Source organism: Amblyraja radiata, chromosome 9 (assembly GCF_010909765.2).
Source record: "Amblyraja radiata isolate CabotCenter1 chromosome 9, sAmbRad1.1.pri, whole genome shotgun sequence".
NCBI classification, from domain to species: domain Eukaryota; kingdom Metazoa; phylum Chordata; class Chondrichthyes; order Rajiformes; family Rajidae; genus Amblyraja; species Amblyraja radiata.
This window is the reverse complement of record NC_045964.1, coordinates 65418031-65440444: the sequence shown is the minus strand read 5'-3', so window position 1 is coordinate 65440444 and position 22414 is coordinate 65418031. Positions and strand designations below refer to the sequence as shown.

Genomic DNA, 22414 nt, shown 5'->3' with positions numbered 1-22414 from the left:
CCCTACACACACTCGGGACTATTTTACATTCACACCAAGCCAATTAACCTACAAACCATGTATGTCTTTGGAGTGTGGGAGGAAACCGAAGATCTCAGAGAAAACCCACACAGGTCACGGGGAGAACGTACAAACTCCATTCAGACAAACGCCTGTAGTCAGGATCGAACCCGAGTCTCTGGCACTGTAAAGGGCCTGTCCCACTTTCACGACCTAATTCACGACCTCTGCCGAGTTTGCCCTTGACTCATACTCGCGGCATGGTCGTCACGAGGTCGTAGGAGGTCGTAGGCAAAGATCTTATAGCGGAGCACTCTGCTATAGGATCTTTGGTCGTAGGTACTCGTGGCATCAAATAGGTCAGGGCGTTTTTTCTAGCATGATGAAAAATGTCCACGAGTAAAAAAGGTTGTGAATTAGGTCATGAAAGTGGGACAGGCCCCTAAGGCGGCAGCAATACTGCTGCCCCACTGTGCCGCTGTTGGCTGTGTAAAGTTTACTGTTGGCTTTTTACAAGATTTTACAAGATTTCAATCAGATGGATATTCTAAGGTAGACACAAAATGCTGGAGTAACTCAGCAGGACAGGCAGCATGTCTGGAGAGAAGGAATGGGAGACGTTTTTCAGACTGAAGCATTTTGTGTCTACCTTCGCTTTAAACCAGCATCTGCTGTTCTTTCCAACACGTATGGATATTCTATCCCTTTGAGTTTATTGAGGGAATTAAATAACTTGCAGCTATCCTTGCATTAAGAATAAAAGAAACACTTTTAGGCTGGAAAACAATGTTTAGTTCATAGTTTAGTTTATCGTCACGTGTACCAAGATACAGTGAATAGCTTTTTAGTTGCGTGCTATCCAGTCAGCTTAAAGACTATACATGATTACTATCAAGCTGCCCACAGTGTAGATACAGGATAAAGGGACTGACATTTAGTACACGGCAAACTCCAGAAAAGTCTGATTAAGTAGTTTGATTAAAGATAATTTATGAAATGTAAACATAAATACTTTGGATTTCTATTAAATTGTAATATCTCGTAAATTGTAATAAGTTGTACAGAACGCTCTATCCTAGTGACATCAGTATTATAAATGTTTCATTCATCATAAACTCTTTAAAGTAATTTGAGGAGGTATTTATTTATTCCTTCATAGGGCGTAGATGTCACAGCTAGTTTGCAATTACTGCCCATCCCTAAGTGCCCTTTGAACAGAAGTAATGGGTCGGGATGTGGGGATGCAGGGAGAATGTCTTTAAGCAGGAAATTTAGGCCATTTAGGACTGAGAAATTTCACGAAGAGAGTTGTGAATCTGTGGAATTCTCTGCCACAAAGGCATTGGAGGCCAATTCACTGGATGTATTCAAGAGAGAGTTAGATATAGCTCTTAGGGCTAATGGAATCAAAGGACATGGGGGAAAAACAGGAACGGGGTACTAATTTTGGATGATCAGCCATGATCACATTGAATGGCGGTGCTGGCGCGAAGGGCCGAATGGCCGACTCCTGCACCTATTTTCTATGTTTCTGTGAAAGAATGCAGAGAAGATTTATGAGGATGTTGCCAGGGGGCCTGAGCTATAGAGAGAGGTTGAGCAGATGAGGACATTATTCCTTGGGGCGCGAGATGCTGAGGGGTGACCTTATAGAAGGAATAGATAGGCTGAATGGGTGATCTTATAGAGGTGTGTACGATCATGAGGGGAATAGATAGAGTGAATGCACAGTTCTTTTACCCAGAGTAGGGGAATCAAGTAGGGGAATTCTTGCTATTGAGGGAGTGCAGCGTAGGTTCACGAGGTTAATTCCCGGGAGGGCGGGACTGTCATATGTTGATAGAATGGAGCGGCTGGGCTTGTATACTCAGGAATTTATGAAGATGAGAGGGGATCTTATTGAAACATATTATATTATTAGGGGTTTGGATACACTAGAGGCAGGAAACATGTTCCAGATGTTGGGGGAGTCCAGAACCAGGGGCCACAGTTTAAGAATAAAGAGGTAAGCCATTTAGAACAGAGATGAGGAAAAACTTTTTCACAGAGAGCTGTGAATTTGTGGAATTCTCTGCGTCAGAAGGCAGTGGAGGCCAATTCTCTGGATGCTTTCAAGAGAGAGTTAGATAGAGCTCTTAAAGATATGGGGAGAAGGCAGGAACGGGCTATGAATTGTGGATGAACAGCCATGATCACATTGAATGACGGTGCTGGCTCGAAGGGCTGAATGGCCCTTAACTGGGAGTGGAGTTTTGGGATGTTGGTGCAGTTTCATCTCACACCAGGATTACATCTGGGTGTCTACTTGTGTGAGTCACTTCTCGAGGTCTCTCACTATGCAATTAGCTCAGGGCAGCACAGTGGCACAGCGGTAGAATTGTCACCTTACAGCTCTAAGAGTACCAGGGTCTGACTGCGGGTGCTGTCCGTACAGAGTTTGCACGCTCTCCCTGTCACTGCCTGAGTTTTCTCTGGGTGCTCTGGTTTCCTGCCACATCCCAAAGACGTGCAGGTTTATAGGTTAATTGGCTTTGGTAAATTGAGAGACTCAAGGCTGAAGGAGGGCCTCGACCTGAAACATCAACTATTCCTTTTTATCCAGAGATACCACCTGACCCGCCGAGTTACTCCAACTTTTTGTGTGTATTTTCCTTTAAAATGTTGTCCTTCTCACCTTAAAGCTATGGCCTTTGTTCTTTGTCACTTCCTCCCTGGAAATAAAGGTTCTGACTGTCTACCATGTCTATGCATCTCGTAATCTTATATACTTCTATCAGGTCTCCCTTCGTTCTCTGATGCTGCAGGGAAACATGTTGTGGCTGGGGCAACACAATTGAAAATCAAGCAGCTGGTACAAGTCTGGAGTGTGCAACAAAACAGTGTGTGGGTCTCAGTTTCTGACTCGGATATTTACTCTCCCTAGATATCAATGAATGCAGCTTCTCTGAGTTTCTCTGCCAACACCAATGCGTGAATGAGCCGGGCGATTACTACTGCATCTGTCCAGAGGGCTACACCATGTACAGTGACAACAGGAGCTGTCAAGGTAAAAGGATAGTTAATATGACTTGGTTAAGTTGTGTGTTGAGTTGAGTTGAGTTTAGTTTAGAGACACTGAATTGAAACAGGCCCTTTGGCCTACCGAGTCTGCGCCGACCAGCGATCCCTGCACACTAACACTATCCTATACACACTAGGAACAGTTTACAAATATACCCCAAGCCAATTAACTTGAAAACCTGTAAGTCTGTGGGGTGTGGGAGGAAACTCCAAAGACTTACTTCTTACGGAGATCCCGGGGAAAACCCACGCAGGTCATGAGGAGAACGTACAAACTCCCTAGAGATGGCACCCGTAGTCACGGTTGAACCTGGTTCTCTGCCGCTGTTAGGCAGCAACTCTACCGCTGTGCCACCGTGCGCCCCCCCCCCACCGTGTTCTCTGCTAGTATCTCACTACCTTTACAGGTACTATCGCAAAGTTTAAGAAACATTTAGACAGGAACAGTACATGGATAGGACAGGTTGAGAGGGATATGGGCCAAACACAGGCAGGGGGGACCAGTGTAGTTGGGGCATGTTGGGCGGTGTGGGCAAGTTGGGCCGAAGGGTCTGTTTCCACACTGTATGACTATGACTCAGGGCCAGTCACATGGGCCAACAATGTGTTCTCATTATTCCCTTCCCAGTTGATAAATGTCATACCCCAGCAAGTATTTCACCAGAGGGTTGGTGAAAAATGTTCCAAAAAGGAGCAAATGTGGAATTCGAGGCCTTAAAATACAAGCTGCCCCAAGTGAAATTGTTAAATTCACTGATATTTCTCAATCAACCATTCCTTCCAAACCGCCAAAGTCGGGTAACCAGTTCCACAGTTCGCAACAATGCAATCTTCTTAAGATCACATCATCGCAAGCCATCAATCGGTCTATTGGAACCGCCCTGCCTGATGTCATCCTTTGCCTGTCCTGCTTTGCCCTGCTTTTTTCTTGCTTTCCGTTCCTGCACCTCTGCATTCAGACTGAAGAAGGGCCCTGACCCAAAACGTCACCTATCCATTTTCTCCAGATATGCTGCCTGACCAGCAGAGATGGTCAAGATGCTATTCCTGCATTTTTTGTAATTCCTTCCCAACTTTCATCCAATGCTAGATCTCAGCCAGTAACCGTTGCATACCCTCTCTCTCCATCCCTCCCCCGCCCGTCTTACCAGCTTCAAAGTCGTCGTTGACTCTCATTGTCTCTACTCATTCTCACCTAGCCCACAGCTAACAATGGCCTGCTTCCAGAGTAGGTAGTTGAGGCTGGGATTAAACAAACGCTTAAGAAACACTTAGACAGGTACATGGATAGAATGGGTTTGGAGGGATATGGACCAAACGCGGGCAGGTGGGACTAGTGGAGCTGGCGACATGTTGGCCGGTGTGGGCAAGTTGGGCTGAAGGACCTGTTTCCACTCTGTAGCACTCCATGACTCTGTGACTGTTTGATATTTTATTGCTTTCATAGAAACATAGAAAATAGGTGCAGGAGGAGGCCATTTAACCCTTTGAGCACCCACCGCCATTCATTGTGATAATGGTTGATCATCCACAATCAGTAACCTGTGCCTGCCTTCTCCCCATATCACTTTATTCCGGTAGACCCTACAGCTGTATCTAGCTCTCTTTTAAATTCATCCAGTGAATTGGCCTCTACTGCCTTCTGTGGCAGAGAATTCCACAAATTCACCCCTCTCTGGGCAAAAAAGTTTTTTCTCATCTCAGTTTTAAATGGCCTCCCCTTAATTCTTAGACTGTGGCCCCTGGTTCTGGACTCCCCCAACATTGGGAAAAATTTTCCTGCACCTAGCTTGTCCAGTCCTTTTATAATTTTATATGTTTCTATAAGAATCCCTCTCATCCTTCTAAATTCCAGTGAATACAAGCCCAGTCTTTCCAATCTTTCCTCATATGACAGTCCCACCATCCCAGGGATTAACTTTGTGAACCAAGGCTGCACTGCCTCAATAACAAGGATGTCCTTCCTCAAATTAGGAGACCAAAACTGCACATAATACTCCAGATGTGGATTCACCAGGGCCCTGTACAACTGCAGAAGGACACTCTTTACTCCTATACTCAAATCCCCTTGTTATGAAGGCCAACATGCCATTAGCTTTCTTCATTGCCTGCTGTACCCGCATGTTTACTTTCAGTGACTGGTGTACAAGGACACCCAGGTCTCGTTGCACCTCCTTTTTTCCTAATCGGACACCACTGAGATAATAATCTGCCTCCTTGTTCTTGCCGCCAAAGTGGATAACCTCACATTTATCTACATTATACTGCATCTGCCATCTATCTTCCCACTCACTCAACCTGTCCAAGTCACCCTGCAACCTTCCAGCATGCCCTTCACAGTTCACATTGCCACCCAGCTTTCTATCATCTGCAAATTTGCTAGTGTTACTTTTAATCCCATCATCTAAATCATTAATATGTATTGTAAATAGTTACGGCCCCAGCACCGAGCCTTGCGGCACTCCACTCGCCACTGCCTGCCATTCTGACAGGGACCCTTTTATTCCTACTCTTTGTTTCGAAACACTAAGGGGCAGAAAACGCTAGTGGGAGTTGTGTACAGGCCACCTAACAGTAGTAGTGGAGTTGGGGATGGCATCAAACAGGAAATTAGAAATGCGTGCAACAAAGGTAAAACAGTTATAATGGGTGACTTCAATCTACATATAGATTGGGTGAATCAAATTGGCAAGGGTGCTGAGGAAGAGGATTTCTTGGAATGTATGCGGGATAGTTTTCTAAACCAACTTGTAGAGGAACCAACGAGAGAGCAGGCTATTCTAGACTGGGTATTGAGTAATGAGGAAGGGTTAGTTAGCAGTCTTGTTGTGCGTGCCCCCTTGGGCAAGAGTGACCATAATATGGTTGAGTTCTTCATTAGGATGGAGAGTGACATCGTTAATTCAGAAACAAGGACCCTGAACTTAAAGAAAGGTAACTTTGAGGGTATGAGACGTGAATTGGCCAAGATAGACTGGCGATTGATTCTTAATGGGTTGACGGTGGATATGCAATGGAAGGCATTTAAAGACTGCATGGATGAACTACAACAATTGTTCATCCCAGTTTGGCAAAAAAATAAATCAGGGAAGGTAGTGCATCCGTGGATAACAAGGGAAATCAGGGATAGTATCAAAACAAAAGATGAAGCGTACAAATTAGCCAGAAAAAGCAGCCTACCAGAGGACTGGGAGAAATTCAGAGACCAGCAGAGGAGGACAAAGGGCTTAATTAGGAAAGGGAAAATAGATTATGAAAGAAAACTGGCAGGGAACATAAAAACTGACTGCAAAAGCTTTTATAGATATGTGAAGAGAAAAAGATTAGTTAAAACAAATGTAGGTCCCTTGCAGTCAGAAACGGGTAAATTGATCATGGGGAACAAGGACATGGCAGACCAATTGAATAACTACTTTGGTTCTGTCTTCACTAAGGAAGACATAAATAATCTGCCGGAAATAGCAGGGGACCGGGGGTCAAATGAGATGGAGGAACTGAGTGAAATCCAGGTTAGCCGGGAAGTGGTGTTAGGTAAATTGAATGGATTAAAGGCCGATAAATCCCCAGGGCCAGATAGGCTGCATCCTAGAGTACTTAAGGAAGTAGCCCCAGAAATAGTGGATGCATTAGTGATAATTTTTCAAAACTCTTTAGATTCTGGAGTAGTTCCTGAGGATTGGAGGGTAGCTAATGTAACACCACTTTTTAAAAATGGAGGGAGAGAGAAAACGGGGAATTACAGACCAGTTAGTCTAACGTCGGTAGTGGGGAAACTGCTAGAATCAGTTATTAAAGATGGGATAGCAGCACATTTGGAAAGTGGTGAAATCATTGGACAAAGTCAGCATGGATTTATGAAGGGTAAATCATGTCTGACGAATCTTATAGAATTTTTCGAGGATGTAACTAGTAGAGTGGATATGGGAGAACCAGTGGATGTGTTATATCTGGACTTTCAGAAGGCTTTCGACAAGGTCCCACATAAGAGATTAGTATACAAACTTAAAGCATACGGTATTGGGGGTTCAGTATTGATGTGGATAGAGAACTGGCTGGCAGACAGGAAGCAAAGAGTAGGAGTAAACAGGTCCTTTTCACAATGGCAGGCAGTGACTAGTGGGGTACCACAAGGCTCAGTTCTGGGACCCCAGCTATTTACGATATATATTAATGATTTGGACGAGGGAATTGAATGCAACATCTCCAAGTTTGCGGATGACACGAAGCTGGGGGGCAGTGTTAGCTGTGAGGAGGATGCTAGGAGGCTGCAAGGTGACTTGGATAGGCTGGGTGAGTGGGCAAATGCATGGCAGATGCAGTATAATGTGGATAAATGTGAGGTTATCCACTTTGGTGGCAAAAACAGGAAAGTAGATTATTATCTGAATGGTGGCCGATTAGGAAAGGGGGAGATGCAACGAGACCTGGGTGTCATGGTACACCAGTCATTAAAAGTAGGCATGCAGGTGCAGCAGGCAGTGAAGAAGGCGAATGGTATGTTAGCATTCATAGCAAAAGGATTTGAGTATAGGAGCAGGGAGGTTCTACTGCAGTTGTACAGGGTCTTGGTGAGACCACACCTGGAGTATTGCGTACAGTTTTGGTCTCCTAATCTGAGGAAAGACATTCTTGCCATAGAGGGAGTACAGAGAAGGTTCACCAGACTGATTCCTGGGATGTCAGGACTTTCATATGAAGAAAGACTGGATAGACTCGGTTTGTACTAGCTAGAATTTAGAAGATTGAGGGGGGATCTTATAGAAACGTACAAAATTCTTAAGGGGTTGGACAGGCTAGATGCAGGAAGATTGTTCCCGATGTTGGGGAAGTCCAGAACAAGGGGTCACAGTTTAAGGATAAAGGGGAAATCTTTTAGGACCGAGATGAGGAAAACCTTTTTCACACAGAGAGTGGTGAATCTCTGGAATTCTCTCCCGCAGAAGGTAGTTGAGGCCAGTTCATTGGCTATATTTAAGAGGGAGTTAGATGTGGCCCTTGTGGCTAAAGGGATCAGGGGGTATGGAGAGAAGGCAGGTACAGGATACTGAGTTGGATGATCAGCCATGATCATATTGAATGGCGGTGCAGGCTCGAAGGGCCGAATGGCCTGCTCCTGCACCTATTTTCTATGTTTCTATGTTTCCTGTCTGCCAACCAATTCTCTAATCATGTCAATACCCTACCCCCAATACCATGTGCTCTAATTTTGCCCACTAATCTCCTGTGTGGGACCTTATCAAAGGATTTATGAAAGTCCAGATACATTACATCCACTGGCTCTCCTTCAACCATTTTACTTGTCACGTCCTCAAAAAATTCCAGAAGATTAGTCAAGCAGGATTTCCCTTTCATAAATCCATGTTGACTTGGACCAATCCTTTTATTGCTATCCAATTGCTCCATTATTACTTGACTCCAGCATCTTTCCCAGCACTGATGCCAGGCTAACTGGTCTATAATTCTCCGTTTTCTCTCTCGCTCCTTTCTTGAAAAGTGGGATAACATTAGCTGCCTTCCAATCCACAGGAACTGATTCTGAATCTAAAGAACATTGGAAAATGATCACCAATGCATCCACAATTTCTAAAGCCACCTCCTGGGATGCAGACCATCAGACCCTAGAGATTTATCAGCCTTCAGCCCCATCAGTCTACTCAATACTATTTCTCGCCTAATGCAAATTTCTTTCAGTTGCTCTGTCTCCCTAGATCCTCTGTCCTCTAGTACATCTGGGAGATTGTTTGTTTCTTCCTTATTGAAGACAGAACCAAAGTACATGTTCAACTCTTCTGCCATTTCCTTATTCCCCATAATAATTTCACCTGTTTCTGTCTTCAAGGGACCCACATTCATCTTTACTAATCTTTTTCTCTTAACATACCTAAAGAAGTTTTTACTATCCTTCTTTATATTCTTGGCGAGCTTACCTTCATACTTCATCTTTTCACCCCGTATTGCCCCACTGGTGTCCTTTGAAAGTTCCCCAATCCTCTGGCTTCCCGCTACTCTTTGATATGTTATACACCTTTTCTTTTAGTTTTAGTCCATCCTTAACTTCCGTTGTCAGCCACGGTTGCCTCTTACTCCCCTTAGAATCTTTCTTCCTCTTTCCCTGGGGCTTAACCTTTGGTCAGGCAGCTGCACTGCAATTCTTGAAACATGACGGCCTCTAGCCCTAGGTCCCAGCAGAGAGAAGAGGATTCTCTGAAAAAGAGGTCAGGGTGAATTCCAGGCATTCTCAGAGTTATTTTCATCTGCGTAAATGGTACGGTTGGCCCTGTCAATAGACGTGACAACATTAGCCCTGACATTGCCCAACCCTAAATGCCTTTGAACTGTGGCTTGTTGTGTAGGTGAGTCATTGTCATTGTAGGGTCATAGTCAGGAAGCACGGAAACAGACCCTTCAGCCCATCTCGTCAATGCCGACCAAGATGCCCCATCTACTCCAGTCCCACCTGCCTACGCTTCGCCCACACTCCTCTACATATCCAAGTACCTGTCCAAATATATTTTAAATGTTGTAATAATACCTGCCTCAACTATATAATCATCAACCTCTATGTAAAACAAAGTTGCCCCTCAGCTCCCTCTTAAATCTTTTCCCTCTCACCTTAAACCTGTCTTCTGGCTCTTGATTCCCTTACTCTGGGTAAAAAAACTGTGCATTCACCCTATCTACACCTCTCATGATCTTATACACCTGATCATCCCTCAGCCTCCTGCGCTCCAAATAAATAATCTCCTAGCCTGCTCAACCTCTCCCTGTAGCTCAGGCCCCCCCGGCAACATCCTCATAAATCTTCACTGCATTCTTCCCAGCTTAACGACATCCTCTCTGTAGCAGGATGACTAACATTGAACACAATATTTTTTACATGCGGCATCACTAATAAGCAAATCTGTTGTCCACACCTGCTCTGGCAGTTGATTCAGAGTTCGAAGAAGTGTCCTGACCCAAAGCATTATCAATCCATGTTTTCAGACTCTGAAGAAGGGTTCCGACCTGAAATGTCGCCTATCCACGTTCTCCAGAGATGCTGCCTGACCTGCTGAGTTACTATTTGGATGGTCATAATAAGTGGTGGGAGAAGGTTATATTGACTTTGGTTGGAATGCAGACTTTCTGTTGAGAATCACCAGATGGACCAACATGAGAGGAAGAGGGACACACAGTGCTGGAGTACCTCAGCGCACCAGGCAGCATCTCTGGAGAAAAGGAATAGGTGACAATTCGGGTTGAGACCCTGCTTCAGACTCTTCTTCAAGAGGTGCATGCTGTGGCCCCTAACAGGCAAATTCTGGATACAACTGCATGAACAAATACTTGACACAACACACACTAGATGGATCTGAAATTGTTGGCTCCAAGATGTGGACGTTTGAGATAAAATAAACACATGGCAAGGGGGCAAGGAATACAACATGCAGGATTGAGAGAGCAGTTGTTACGAGAAACGGGATTTAAAGCAGGGAAACATGTTTAGTTTAGGTTAGAGATCCAGCGCGGAAACAGGCCCTTCGGCCCACCGGGTCCACACCGACCAGCGATTCCCGCACGTTAACACTATCCCCGTTAACACTAGGGACAAGTTACACTTATACCAAGTATACAAACCCAAGACAATTAATCTACAAACCTGTACGTCTTTGGAGTGTGGGAGGAAACTGAAGATCTCGGAGAAAACCCATGCAGGTCATGGGGAGAACGTGCAAACTCCGAAACGGACAGCACCCGTAGTCGGAATCGAACCCGTGTCTCTGGCACTAGAAGCGCTGTAAGACAGCAACTCTACCACTGTGCCACCGTGCTGCCCTGTGTGTTCTGCTCCATACTCCAGCATCTGCAGTCTCTTGTGTCTCCAAATAGGGGCTAAATTCTATCAGAGTTGTCCACGGCCAGAGTAGATGAGCTGGATAGCGGACGGAAACAATCTGTGCATGCGGGGAAACACTCTGAAACTAGAGTGACCGCTTAACGTATGGAAAGAACATCTAGGTAGAAGGGAAAATGTCCACCTTAAAGGAAAGGAAGAAACCTTTCCTTGTCCAAATGAATGGAACGCCGCCATCTTTCCTTCTAAGTTAGTCTCAGTGATTCGCACACCTCGCTCGGAAAGGGCAATAATTTCCCCAAAGTAGTTGACAGGAATCTTTGGATCTCAGCAACATCTGCAGGGTTCCTGGTTGGAGTTTCTCCATGGAGAAAGGTGAGAACAGTAACGTGGAGTTAACAGAGAAACAGCTGAAGTGAATCTACTCTGTAGTCTGAAGAAGGGTCTCGACCCGAAACATCACCTACTCCTTTTCTCCAGGGATGCTGCCTGACCTGCTGAGTTGCTGCAGCATTTTGTGTCTGTCTTAGCTGAAGTGTTTAGTTCCAACTAGAGTAGGCTTCCGTCACGTATCAGGTGGTCTCCACAGAGGGTCTCCAACCAGATGCATCAAACCCATGGTCTTGATTGAAGCAGGAAACTTTACTTTAAACTTTAGAGATACAGTGTGGAAACCGTCCCTTTGGCCCACTGAGTCCACTCCGACCAGCGATCACCCCGTACACTAGCACTACCCGACACACTAGGGCTAATTTACAATTTTACCAAAGCCAATTAACCTACAAACCTGTATGTCATTGGAGGAAACCGGAGCACTCGGAGAAAACCCTTGCGGTTACAGGGAGAACGTGCAAACTCCACACAGGCAGCACGGGTAGTCAGGATCAAACCCAACTTTGGCACTAGAAGGCAGCAGTTCCACCATTGCGCCACTGTGCCGCTCATAGATTTATGCATTTACTGGGCGGGTTCTGCAGAGCAAGGCGTGCGGATAACATTTGAGATTTTCTGTTCTTTAGATATCGATGAGTGCGAAATGGGTAACAACACATGTACGGAAGAACAGATCTGCATCAATATCCCAGGGACGTACAAATGTCTGGACCCGGTGCAATGCCAGGATCCTTACATACAACTGAATGAAAAGTAAGACCTCTGGTGGACAAGAGCATGGAAAAGTAGTGTGTCAGCTGAAATTGAACACTAACCCGTGAAAAAACAGGAAGGTTGAATATGACGCTTTCTGGTGTTTCTTGCGTGTTATATAATGACTTTGAATAGTTTATTTCCAACAGCCAGACATAGCATTCTCTACCCAGCGCATCATGGAATTAGAACATAGAACAGTAGAGCAGAGGAAGAAGCCCTTTGGCCCACAGTATCTGTATCAAACACGATGCCAAGACCAACTCGTATCTGCCTACACATAATCCATATCCCTCCATTCCCTGCACATCCATGGCAGCGTGCACCAGGCTCTCACCACTCTCTGTGTTAAAAAAATAGGTTTCCTTTAAAGTTTCTTTCACTTTAAAGCTTCAAAGACTGTCCCTTGTTTACACTGTCAGCTGTCTTTCTTTCCAGATATTAAATTATTTAAATTTGAACACAGGATGGAAACGACACTGGTCCTTTCACCAACCAGAGAGCACCTTCTACCACATTGGAGACGCTCAGAATATCTTTAATCAGATTTTACTGGACTTTATCTTGCACTAAACATTATTCCCGTTCTCCTGCATCTGTATCTGTGGATGGCTCAATTGTAATCATGCATAGTTTTTCCGCTGACTGGCGAGCTAGCACGCAACAAAGAAGCTTTTCACACTACCTTGCTACGCGTGACCATAAACTAAACTAAGGCCAACATCTATTATCCATCCTTAATTGTCAGGGGTTATGGGGAGAAGGCAGGAAAATGAGAGGGAATGATAGATCAGCCATGATTGAATGGTGGAGTAGACTTGATGGGCCAACTGGCCTAATTCTGCTCCAATCACGTATGAACTTAATTGCCCTTTAGAATTTGGTGGGAAGCTTTTTGGATCTCTGAAATCTGTCTGGTGAATGAACTTGCACACATTGGAGTTACTGTTGGAATGGGAGTTCCAGGATTCTGTCCCAACAAAGGAACTTTGATATTCCTTCAAGTCATTCACAGAGTGGGGATTGGAACTTGCAAGGAGGGGGTATTTCCATGTGCTGGTCAACTATTAGGAAAATGCAGATATTCTTAGAGTGACTCAAATAAACTTAGACCTTTAGTGATCCTTTAATGAGGGGTGGTCTTGTAGAGGTGTCTAAAATCATGAGAGGAATAGATCGGGTCGATGGACAGAGTCTCTTGGCCAGAGTAGGGGAATTGAGGACCAGAGGACGTAGGTTTAAGGGAAGGGGAAAATATTTAATCAGAATTTGAGGGGTAACCTTTTCACACAAAGGGTGATGGGTGTATGGAACAGGCTGCCTGAGGAGGTAGTTGAGGCTGGGACTATTGCAATTTTTAAGAATCAGTTAGACTGGTACATTGATAGGACAGGTTTGGTGAGATATGGGCCAAACGCAGGCAGGTGGGACTGGTGTAGCTTGGACATGTTGGCTGGTGTGGGCAAGTTGGGCTGAAGGGCCTGTTTCCACACTGTATCACTCTATGACTGTATGAATTCATTGTGAAACCCAGTAACGATTGTCTTCCCTCCACATTGCAGTCGCTGCATGTGCCATGCAGATAATCCTGGTTGTTCAGATCAGCCGTTCACCATCCTTTACAAATACATGGATATTGTGTCAAGCAGGAGTGTACCCTCAGACATCTTCCAGATGCAGGCCACTGCTCGTTACCCTGGAGCCTACTACATCTTCCAGATCAAGTCTGGGAATGAAGGCAGAGAGTTCTACATGAGGGTAAGGTCTTGGATTCTACAGCTGCACTGAGGAATGATATAGAAAATAGGGGCGGCACAGTGGCACCGCGGTCGAGTTGCTGCCTTACTGCGCCAGGGACCCCAGGTTCGATCCTGACTGCGTTTGCTGTCTGTAGGGAGATTGCATGTTCTCCACGTGACCATGTGGGTTTTCTCCAGGAGCTCCAGTTTCCTCCCACGCTCCAGAGACGTGCAAGTTTGTAGGCGAAATGACTTCTGTAAATTGTAAATTGTCCCTAGTGTGTGGGATAGTGCTAATGTATGGGGTGATTGCTGGTTGGCACAGACTCGGTGGAATGAAGGGCTTTCTTCTTTCAGCTTTTCAAAGGCAGTTTATGTGACTCTCTAGTGTGCCTGATTGACAGCTGCCTTTCACTATCCTCTCCCCCTCTTTGACCTCCTGATCATCAGCATTCTCGGACCTATCATTTCTCTGTGTTTCTGAAGCCAAGGGTATTATCTTCAGCCTTTTCAAAAGCAACAAGAATCCACTCTCGAAAATAGACGCAAAAGCTGGAGTAACTCAACGGGTCAGGCAGCATCTCTGGAGAGAAGGAAGTGGTGGCGTTTCGGGCCGAGGCCCTTCTTCAGATCTCTCAACCCCAAAACGTTACCTATGCCTTTTCTCCAGAGATGCTGCCTGACCTGCTGAGTTACTCCAGCTTTTTGTGTCTCTCTTCGGTTTAAACCAGCGTCTGCAGTTCCTCCCTGCACAAGAATATATCCCCCACCAGTTTAACAACCATTTAAACTGCATCCAGAAGGATTTTACTGTTCCCTGGGTGCGCATACACCTTGCACGTTTCCAACTAATGATACCAGCCTTCTAGCACGGCCCGGGGGTGTCTCAGAATCCGTCTCATTTACTGGTCACTCCTGTGGGACAACATGGAGAGGAAATACCTACAGCTTTTTAGTTTCAATTTGTTTCAAAATCTTACAAGGGAGCTGGGAGAAAAAGATGTTTAAGAAAGAACTGCAGATGTTGGAAAAATCAAAGGTATGTATATGTGCTGGAGAAACACAGCAGGTGAAGCAGCATCTATGGAGAAAAGGATGGTTCATTAGGTTCTGTTGGATATGTCGCAGATATACAGCCAATAAAATTTGGTGACCCTATTTTCAAACTTATGAATAGTTATCAATTTATTCTGATTCCAGCACGGACTCAGTGGGCCGAAGGGCCTGTTTTAACCTCACAGTTTTAGCCCCCACACAGTTTTAGCCTCATCTCCTCCTCTACTCTCTGCTTCCATTTAAACTTCATCCAGATGGATTTTACTGCTCCCTGGGTCAGCTGGTATAATTTAATTTCTGTGCAATGTTAGAGAGTTTATTGATATTGTGATTAAATTCGTTTTTTTTGCCTTTTTTCGCAGCAAACCGGGCCAGTCAGCGCCACTGTGGTGATGACCCGTCCAATTCAAGGACCTCGAGACGTCGTGTTGGATCTGGAAATGGTCACCGTCAACACCGTCATCAACTTTCGAGGAGGCTCGGTGATCAGACTATCTATCTATATATCTGAGTACACGTTTTAAAGCCCTGAGGTTTCCCAGGGCCAAGTGGCTCTCCAAATGATGTCCGTTTTAAGGAGTGAATGTTTCTCTGATGTTGCTAAGGCAGAAAGGTGCTTTCGATAATATATTGCAACTGTGTAGATTCTTAATTCTGTCTGCTTTTTTTTTCCAGCTGGGTCAGAGCTATTGTAAAACTGCCCATGAATAGAGATGCAAGGCCTTCATGCTGCAATATATTCAGGAAGGCATTGTGATGTTCCTAGCCCTTGTTAGTCCATCAATGAGAATAACAGTGTATGAAAGGCAAGGGAGAATCAATTGTCAAGGGCGATTTTTTAATATATATATTGGAGTTTCGTGATATAGCTGGCACTGCTAAGGCCACATTTTTTTCTGTCCATCACTCGTTAACAAGATGGTTAGTTTGTCCTCTCTGCAATTGCTGTGGTCCTGATGTATTCAAGAGAGAGTTAGATATAGCTCTTGGGGCTAACAGAATCAGGGGATATGGGGAGAAAGCAGGAACGGGGTACTGATTTTGGATGATCAGCCATGATCATATTGAATGGCGGTGCTGGCTCGAAGGGCCGAATGGCCTACTCCAGCACTTATTTTCTCTGTTTCTATGTTTCTACGAAAGTTAAAAAAACAACCTCGATGGGATTAGTTCGGTAATTCCAGGGATTTGACCTAGAAGCAATGAAAGAACGGAGATACAACACACTGGCAGAATACAATGATCTCCCAACATTGCCACTCTTATCCTTGTTTGTGGTAAAGGCTACAAGGCTAGGATGTGCTTTTAAAGGTTTTAGTCCAAGGCTTTGGACTGCGAAGAACAGAAAAATAAATTCCTCTCATTTGTGAGATTATCCGTGTCGACATAACACTGCAATCTCCCCACTCCCATCTCCATGCTCAATCCTTGGATGCATTCTCAAATTGAAGGGTTGGCTTGATAATTTGTTTTATTCAGTTTAATTCCGTTTGGAGATACAGCATGGAAACTGTTCTACGTTCCGCCGAGTCCACGCTGACCAGCAATGATCCCAGACGCGAGTTCTATTCTCCACATTAGGGACCATTTACAGAAGCCAATTAACCCTCAAAACCTACACGTCTTTGGAAGATACCGGAGCACCCGGAGAAAACCTACGTGTTCTAAGGGAGAGAAGGAAAATGTAAAGTCCATCACCAGTGCTCCAAAACCTGAAGCTTTGGTGGAGGTTTAGTTTAGTTTAGAGATACAGTGAGGGAACTAGGCCCATCGGCCCACCAAGTCTGCGCCAACCAACGATCATCCACATACTAGTTCTATCCTGCACATCAGGGACAATTTACAGAAGACAATTAACCTACAAACCTGCATGTCTTTGGAATGTGGGAACTAACTGGAGCACCAGGAGAAAACTGAGGCAGTCACGGGGAGAATGTACAAACTCCGTACAGACAGCACCCGTAGTCAGGATCGAACCCAGGTCTCTGGCGCTGTGAGGCAGCAACTCTACTGCTGCGCCTTCGTGTCGTCAATATGCTCATAGAAAATTTGTAGTTTTTTAAGCTTGCCGGTATAATGTACTCAGATCATTGGGAGCATTTTAACAAGGCTCACCCATTATTAAAGATGCTGTAGCTTGAAGAAATCCGTGCACAATGCTATGGGAGAACTTTATCTTCTTGTTATTCTAATCTGCATTAGGTTGACTGAAGGAACAGTAGAAGCAGACCTGATGGGTTAAAAAAAAAATTCAATAGAAAATATTTTTTGCAATGAGGGAAATAGCAAATGCAAGTAGCTGGTTTACTCCTTCAGATACCCAGAGCAGACACAATGTGTCTTCATTGTATGGTATGAGGGACATATAGAATAGTGAAAGGCTTGAATAGAGTGGATGTGGAGAGGATGTTTCCACTAGTGGGAGAGTCTAGGACTAGAGGTCATAGCCTCAGAATTAAAGAATATTCTTTTAGGAGAGAGGTGAGGGGAAATTTCTTTGGTCAGAGGGTGGTGAATCTGTGACATTCTTTGCCACAGAAGGCTGTGGAGGCCGTCAGTGAACATTTTTAAGGCAGAGAGAGATAGATTCTTGATTAGTACAGGTGTCAGAGATAATGGGGAGAAGGCAGGAGAATCGGGTGAAGAGGGAGAGATAGATCAGCCATGATTGAATGGCGGAGAAGACTTGATGGGCCGAATGGCCTAATTCTACCCCCATCACTTATGACCTTATGAGGTTAGGGAGGGAGAACCAATGCCCACTAATATCTGTTACTAATATATGTTTGGCCTGCGATTAAAAACTCAGAAATCGGATAATTGCATGTAATAAATGTCAAATGCAATGGTGTTATTCGTAATATGATAACAGGCCTCTGATGCTACTCCATCCACCGTGACACCTCTACCGCCTTATTTGCTTGACTTTAAGCCCACACCCATTGCTTTCCAGCATCTATATTTTCATTTTTTTTAACCACATTAATCACAGAAACCTGGTGCCACCCTTTAAAAGTCTCGGATGCGCTGAGAAACTGGATCATCTGTTCGGTGACTCATAGAAAGCTCAATGACTAAATATATTATTTTACCACCATTATTTCATGCTGCCTCGGGCATTAACAAGTGGCCTAGATCCTGGAATAACTCAAAGACTGAAGTCATTGAAGCTAGATAGGTTAAACTAACTGAATAATTACCCGCCCACACCCTTAGAGAATTTAATTTCACCCAACTAACAATGTATTCTTAATGTCCTAAATGTGTCAATTTTCTTTAGTTCTCCCTCTCATCTGATACCTTTTACAAGTTGGTTTTGAAATTGTGAAGCAGCAACACCAACAATAGCTTGCAGTAATGAACCACCTCTAAAGTAATGAAATGTTCTAAGACATTTAACAGCATTGTTGAGAAGTGACATATTTGGCAGCGATATCAGGGCTGGTGAACAAAGGCTCGGACAAAGGGATAGATTTATCCGAACCTCTAAAACCCGCTGAATAGAGACGAATAGTTGGAGGATGTGATTTCCAGAGCTTTTGGTGCTGGAAACATGGTTTCCACTGATCGGCTTTCTTAAATCAGCATTACGCATGAGTTCTTAGAAGGTTTATGGGTGTGTCAGATTCAATTCAATGATACCTTCAATTATACTTTCTCGTCGCATGCACCTAGGTACAGTGATTTTTTGATTTTTTTATTGCCAACAATCCGGTAAGATCGTACAGCAGAGTTCCCCTAGGCAGTGCACAAAGACGTTTCTGGTGCTGACAAAGCTTCAAACGTTCTTACATTCTGGCAGCAGCGAACCAGAGAGTAGAAAACGAGGAGATTGGTATAGGGGATGCATGGATAGTGATAGGGAGCAAGACTATTGAGGTCACAGAGTGCTGGAGTAACCCAGCAGGTCAAGCAGCATCTCTGGAGAACATGAATAGGCAACATTTCGGGTTGAGATCCTTCTTCAGAGGTGCTGTCAGAGCTGCAAGCACAATGTCGTTTAGAGATACAGTATGGAAACATGACCTTCGGCCCACCGGATCCACACCGATCATCGATCACCTATTCACACCAGTTGTATGTTTTCCCACTTTCCCATCCACTCCCTACACACTAGGGGCAATGTACAGAGGGCAAATGACCTAGAAAACCCGCCCGTCTTTGGGATATGGGAGGGAACCAGAGAACCTGGATGAAACCCACGCGTTCACAGGGAGAACCTGCAAACTCCACACAGACAGCCTAAGTCAGGATCATACCTGGGTCTCTGGTGCTCTACCAACTGCACCATTGTGCCATCCTGTGCATGAGTCCTGGAGCAAGAAAATTAAAGGCAATTGGAGTTTTGAAGTTATGGAGTTTTGCCCAGGTTTACACGTAGCATAATAAACATGGAGCATTTTAATAATCGTAACCAGAGCTAATAAGGTCATGGCTAAGTGCTTCCAGTAGGATTCGAGCCAAGGCAATGATAGGGATGGGCAATGTTTCGGGGACACAAGTGAACTTATAATGATGTCCAGGTTAGCATCAGGCAGTTTTCTGATTTGGGACTGAATGGCCAGGGAGTTGAATGAGTGACAGGGTCCAAAGGCAATGGCTTCACACTTCACTATATTTATTTGTAGTGTACTTGGCATTCAGTATCAGCTACACAGGGTGGCAAATCTGAGACAGAACCAAGAAGGGTGCTGGAGAAAGAGAACCAAGTGTCATCAATGGACACATGAAACCTCAATATTGTGTCTTTGAATGATATCAGTAAATATTGGTGGGCATGTGAGATGCTGAAGAGTGGATCCCTGCTGGTAATCTGAATCTAATGACAAAGGAGCTTTGTGGAGGATTCCATGGTTGCAATTGGGTAAAGATCAAACTAGAACCGAATAGTCCCACCTGACTTTGGAAGAAGGAGTGCTTCAACTCGGCTGAAGACTGCAGATGGGACAAAAAGATCCGGGAGGATAGCTTACCACTACCAAGGTTGCAATGAATGATATTCATTACAGGTCCACCACCGATTTTCCAGTAACCGGCGCCGGCAGATCTGTTCCCATTGCCGACATCTGCAGCCAGCTTTGCGGACCGGTATCTCGGTCGGCCCCCCCTAAGACCGTGACCTTCGTTGGTCCGGCAAAACGGATAATCCAGAAAAGGCTCTGGAACCAAGAGGACCTGTACTTTGATGAGCTGTTTCACAATGTGGTGATGTGGCCAGTTCCTTTGATCTCTCCCTCCTTTAAAACGACAGAATATTGGCCAGGATATAATAAGACGCATTAGTAATAAAACAATATACCTGAAATGTTGAATTGGTAAAGTTCAGAATGTGATTTTTAATTCATAAAACTGTTTATATTATAAAACTGTGTGTGAATCTGTCTTTCTTTAATGATGGTATACGTGTAAGATATGTGGCCATAAAGTTTGTAAACCTCTCCCAGCCACTTGTCAATGTTTTTCTTCATTACTCAAAGTCAGAAAAGCAACTTCCTCTAATCCCCTGCTTCATCCACACTCCTTTTTGAAGCAGGAATCCCTGCTAGTAAAATTCATTTAAAATATCTTGCTATTGATTTAGACTTTTAGACTGCAGAGATACATCGCAGAAGCAGGCCTTTGGCCCACAAGGTCTGTGCCGACCAGGGATCACTCCGTACACTTAGCACTATCCTACGCACTAGGGATTTATTTATTTATTTATTTATTAGTTATTTATTTCGGACAGAATAAAAGAATAAAAAGCAAATGTGAAACAGCATACAAAAAACAAAACACAAATATTTATAAAGTGTCATAAACAATATCTATAAATAAATGAAATCATATGTGTCCGGATAATTTACAATTTTACCCAAACCGTTTAACTTACAAACCTGTACATCTTTGGAGTGTGGGAGGAAACCGGTGAAAACCCATGTGGCGACGGGGTAGAACGTACAAGCTCCGTACTGAAAAGCACCCGTAGTCAGGATCGAACCCGGATCTCTGACGCTGTAACTCTACCGCTCCGCCACCGTGCCGATAGTATCTCGCTACCTTTGCATGTACCATGGCAACATTTAAGAATCATTTAGACTGGTACATGGATGATATTTGAGTGTGCTCCCAAATAGCAATAACAATTCTGTCTATCAGCACACAGAACTCAATGATAAATTGAAATGAAAACAATCAAACTGTGTTGAAAGGTTATGTTTTACCTATGAGAGGCGAGTACAAATCCAAGCATTGAATCAGGTGAAACTCTCGACCCTCCGCCACAGAAGGGATGTTCGATGAGTTTAATCGAGGAAAGATATCAGGCTAACAAAAGAAAACGGGCTAATTCACAAGCTGAAAAGATGAAGGTAGGATATTTGGCTGATCTTTTTATTCTGTTGAGGGACTAATATTGACAAAGACATCAGGAAGAACTCCTCTGCTCTTTGAAGTGCACCATATGGTTTTGAGATGGTGGTTTGGCACCTCATCTGAAGGCAGAGTACTCCTCCCTTTTGATAAGCATGAAACCAAATGACTTGGACTAGCAGGGTTGGAAATTCCTTCACCAAAATGGTGTGCTGTTAAGTTCGGCTCATTCCAGAGTACAGCAATGTTATTGAGAAACAAAATTAATGAAAACCCTTAGTTGGAATGAAGCACTGATTCTGTTTCTCTTCCCACAGATGCAGCCTTACTTTAACCCTGCAATGATTAATGTGAGGACTCTCTGATACTTTATCTCCTTAGATCGAGCCTTGCTTTCTTTCTTTCTTTGGCCTACCACGTAACTACATTTCCTTATGTATTAAAATGTTTATAATAATTTTCAGTAGAACTTTTGCAATGGCCTTCAAATATACCAAAGTACTCCTGCTATGGTATGCTAATTTTTATTCCGACATGAAATGGAAAACCACCTAATTTTGTGTTTGGCAGCAATTACTCTGTAGAACATATGGAAGGCAACGTGCAAGGAAATTTACAGGAACTTACCTGAATAAGCTGCATTAAAAACCAGTCTGACACAATCCATTAGAGGAAGTGGCACACAGCAATATACTGGAAACCACTGAGAAGGAAACTTGTCAAGAGTCAAGCAGCAGCACAACAGAATTTGTAAACATAGTACGCTGTGAACAATATAATAAATAACAGAAAAGCCACACTGAAGGGTGTTTATATATGTAGTACATGTTCTTTGAATGGCTTTTCCTTGCCTTATGTTCTCTGATGTTCATTTCCACCGCAAAAGACCAATTAAGGATTCATTAATTGGTCAGAATGTTTTCACCAACGCAGACCACAACCACCTGAAGAAGGGTCTTGACCTGAAAAGTCACCCATTCCTTCTGTCCAGGGATGCTGCCTGTCCCGCTGAGTTACTCCGGTGTTTCGTGTCTATCTTCGGTTTAAACCAGCATCTGCAGTTCCTTCCTCCACAACCCAAAATAGACAGGCTGAAAAGTGGCTCTTACTTTCATTTGAATATTTAGGCCTCTTCATTTCACGGCAGAGGAAACTGAAGATCTGTATGCAAACATTGCAACGCTAATTGATACTTCATGATGTTCCCCATTGGGCAAAGAGGTGGGTG

At 44.1% G+C, this 22414-nt stretch overlaps 1 protein-coding gene across 2 annotated transcripts in view; it reads left to right on the top strand.

Moving 5' to 3' along the window:
• fbln5 (fibulin 5) overlaps positions 1 to 15514 on the top strand; it is a 73402-nt gene extending 57888 nt beyond the window's left edge. For both annotated transcript variants that reach the window (XM_033027666.1, XM_033027665.1), the window contains exons 8-11: positions 2924 to 3046; positions 11914 to 12040; positions 13603 to 13798; positions 15198 to 15514. In XM_033027666.1, coding sequence (XP_032883557.1) covers positions 2924 to 3046; positions 11914 to 12040; positions 13603 to 13798; positions 15198 to 15359 — 608 coding nt within the window. In that variant the 3' untranslated portion in view covers positions 15360 to 15514. The remainder of the gene's footprint in view (positions 1 to 2923; positions 3047 to 11913; positions 12041 to 13602; positions 13799 to 15197) is intronic.
• Positions 15515 to 22414: the final 6900 nt, after the last annotated feature.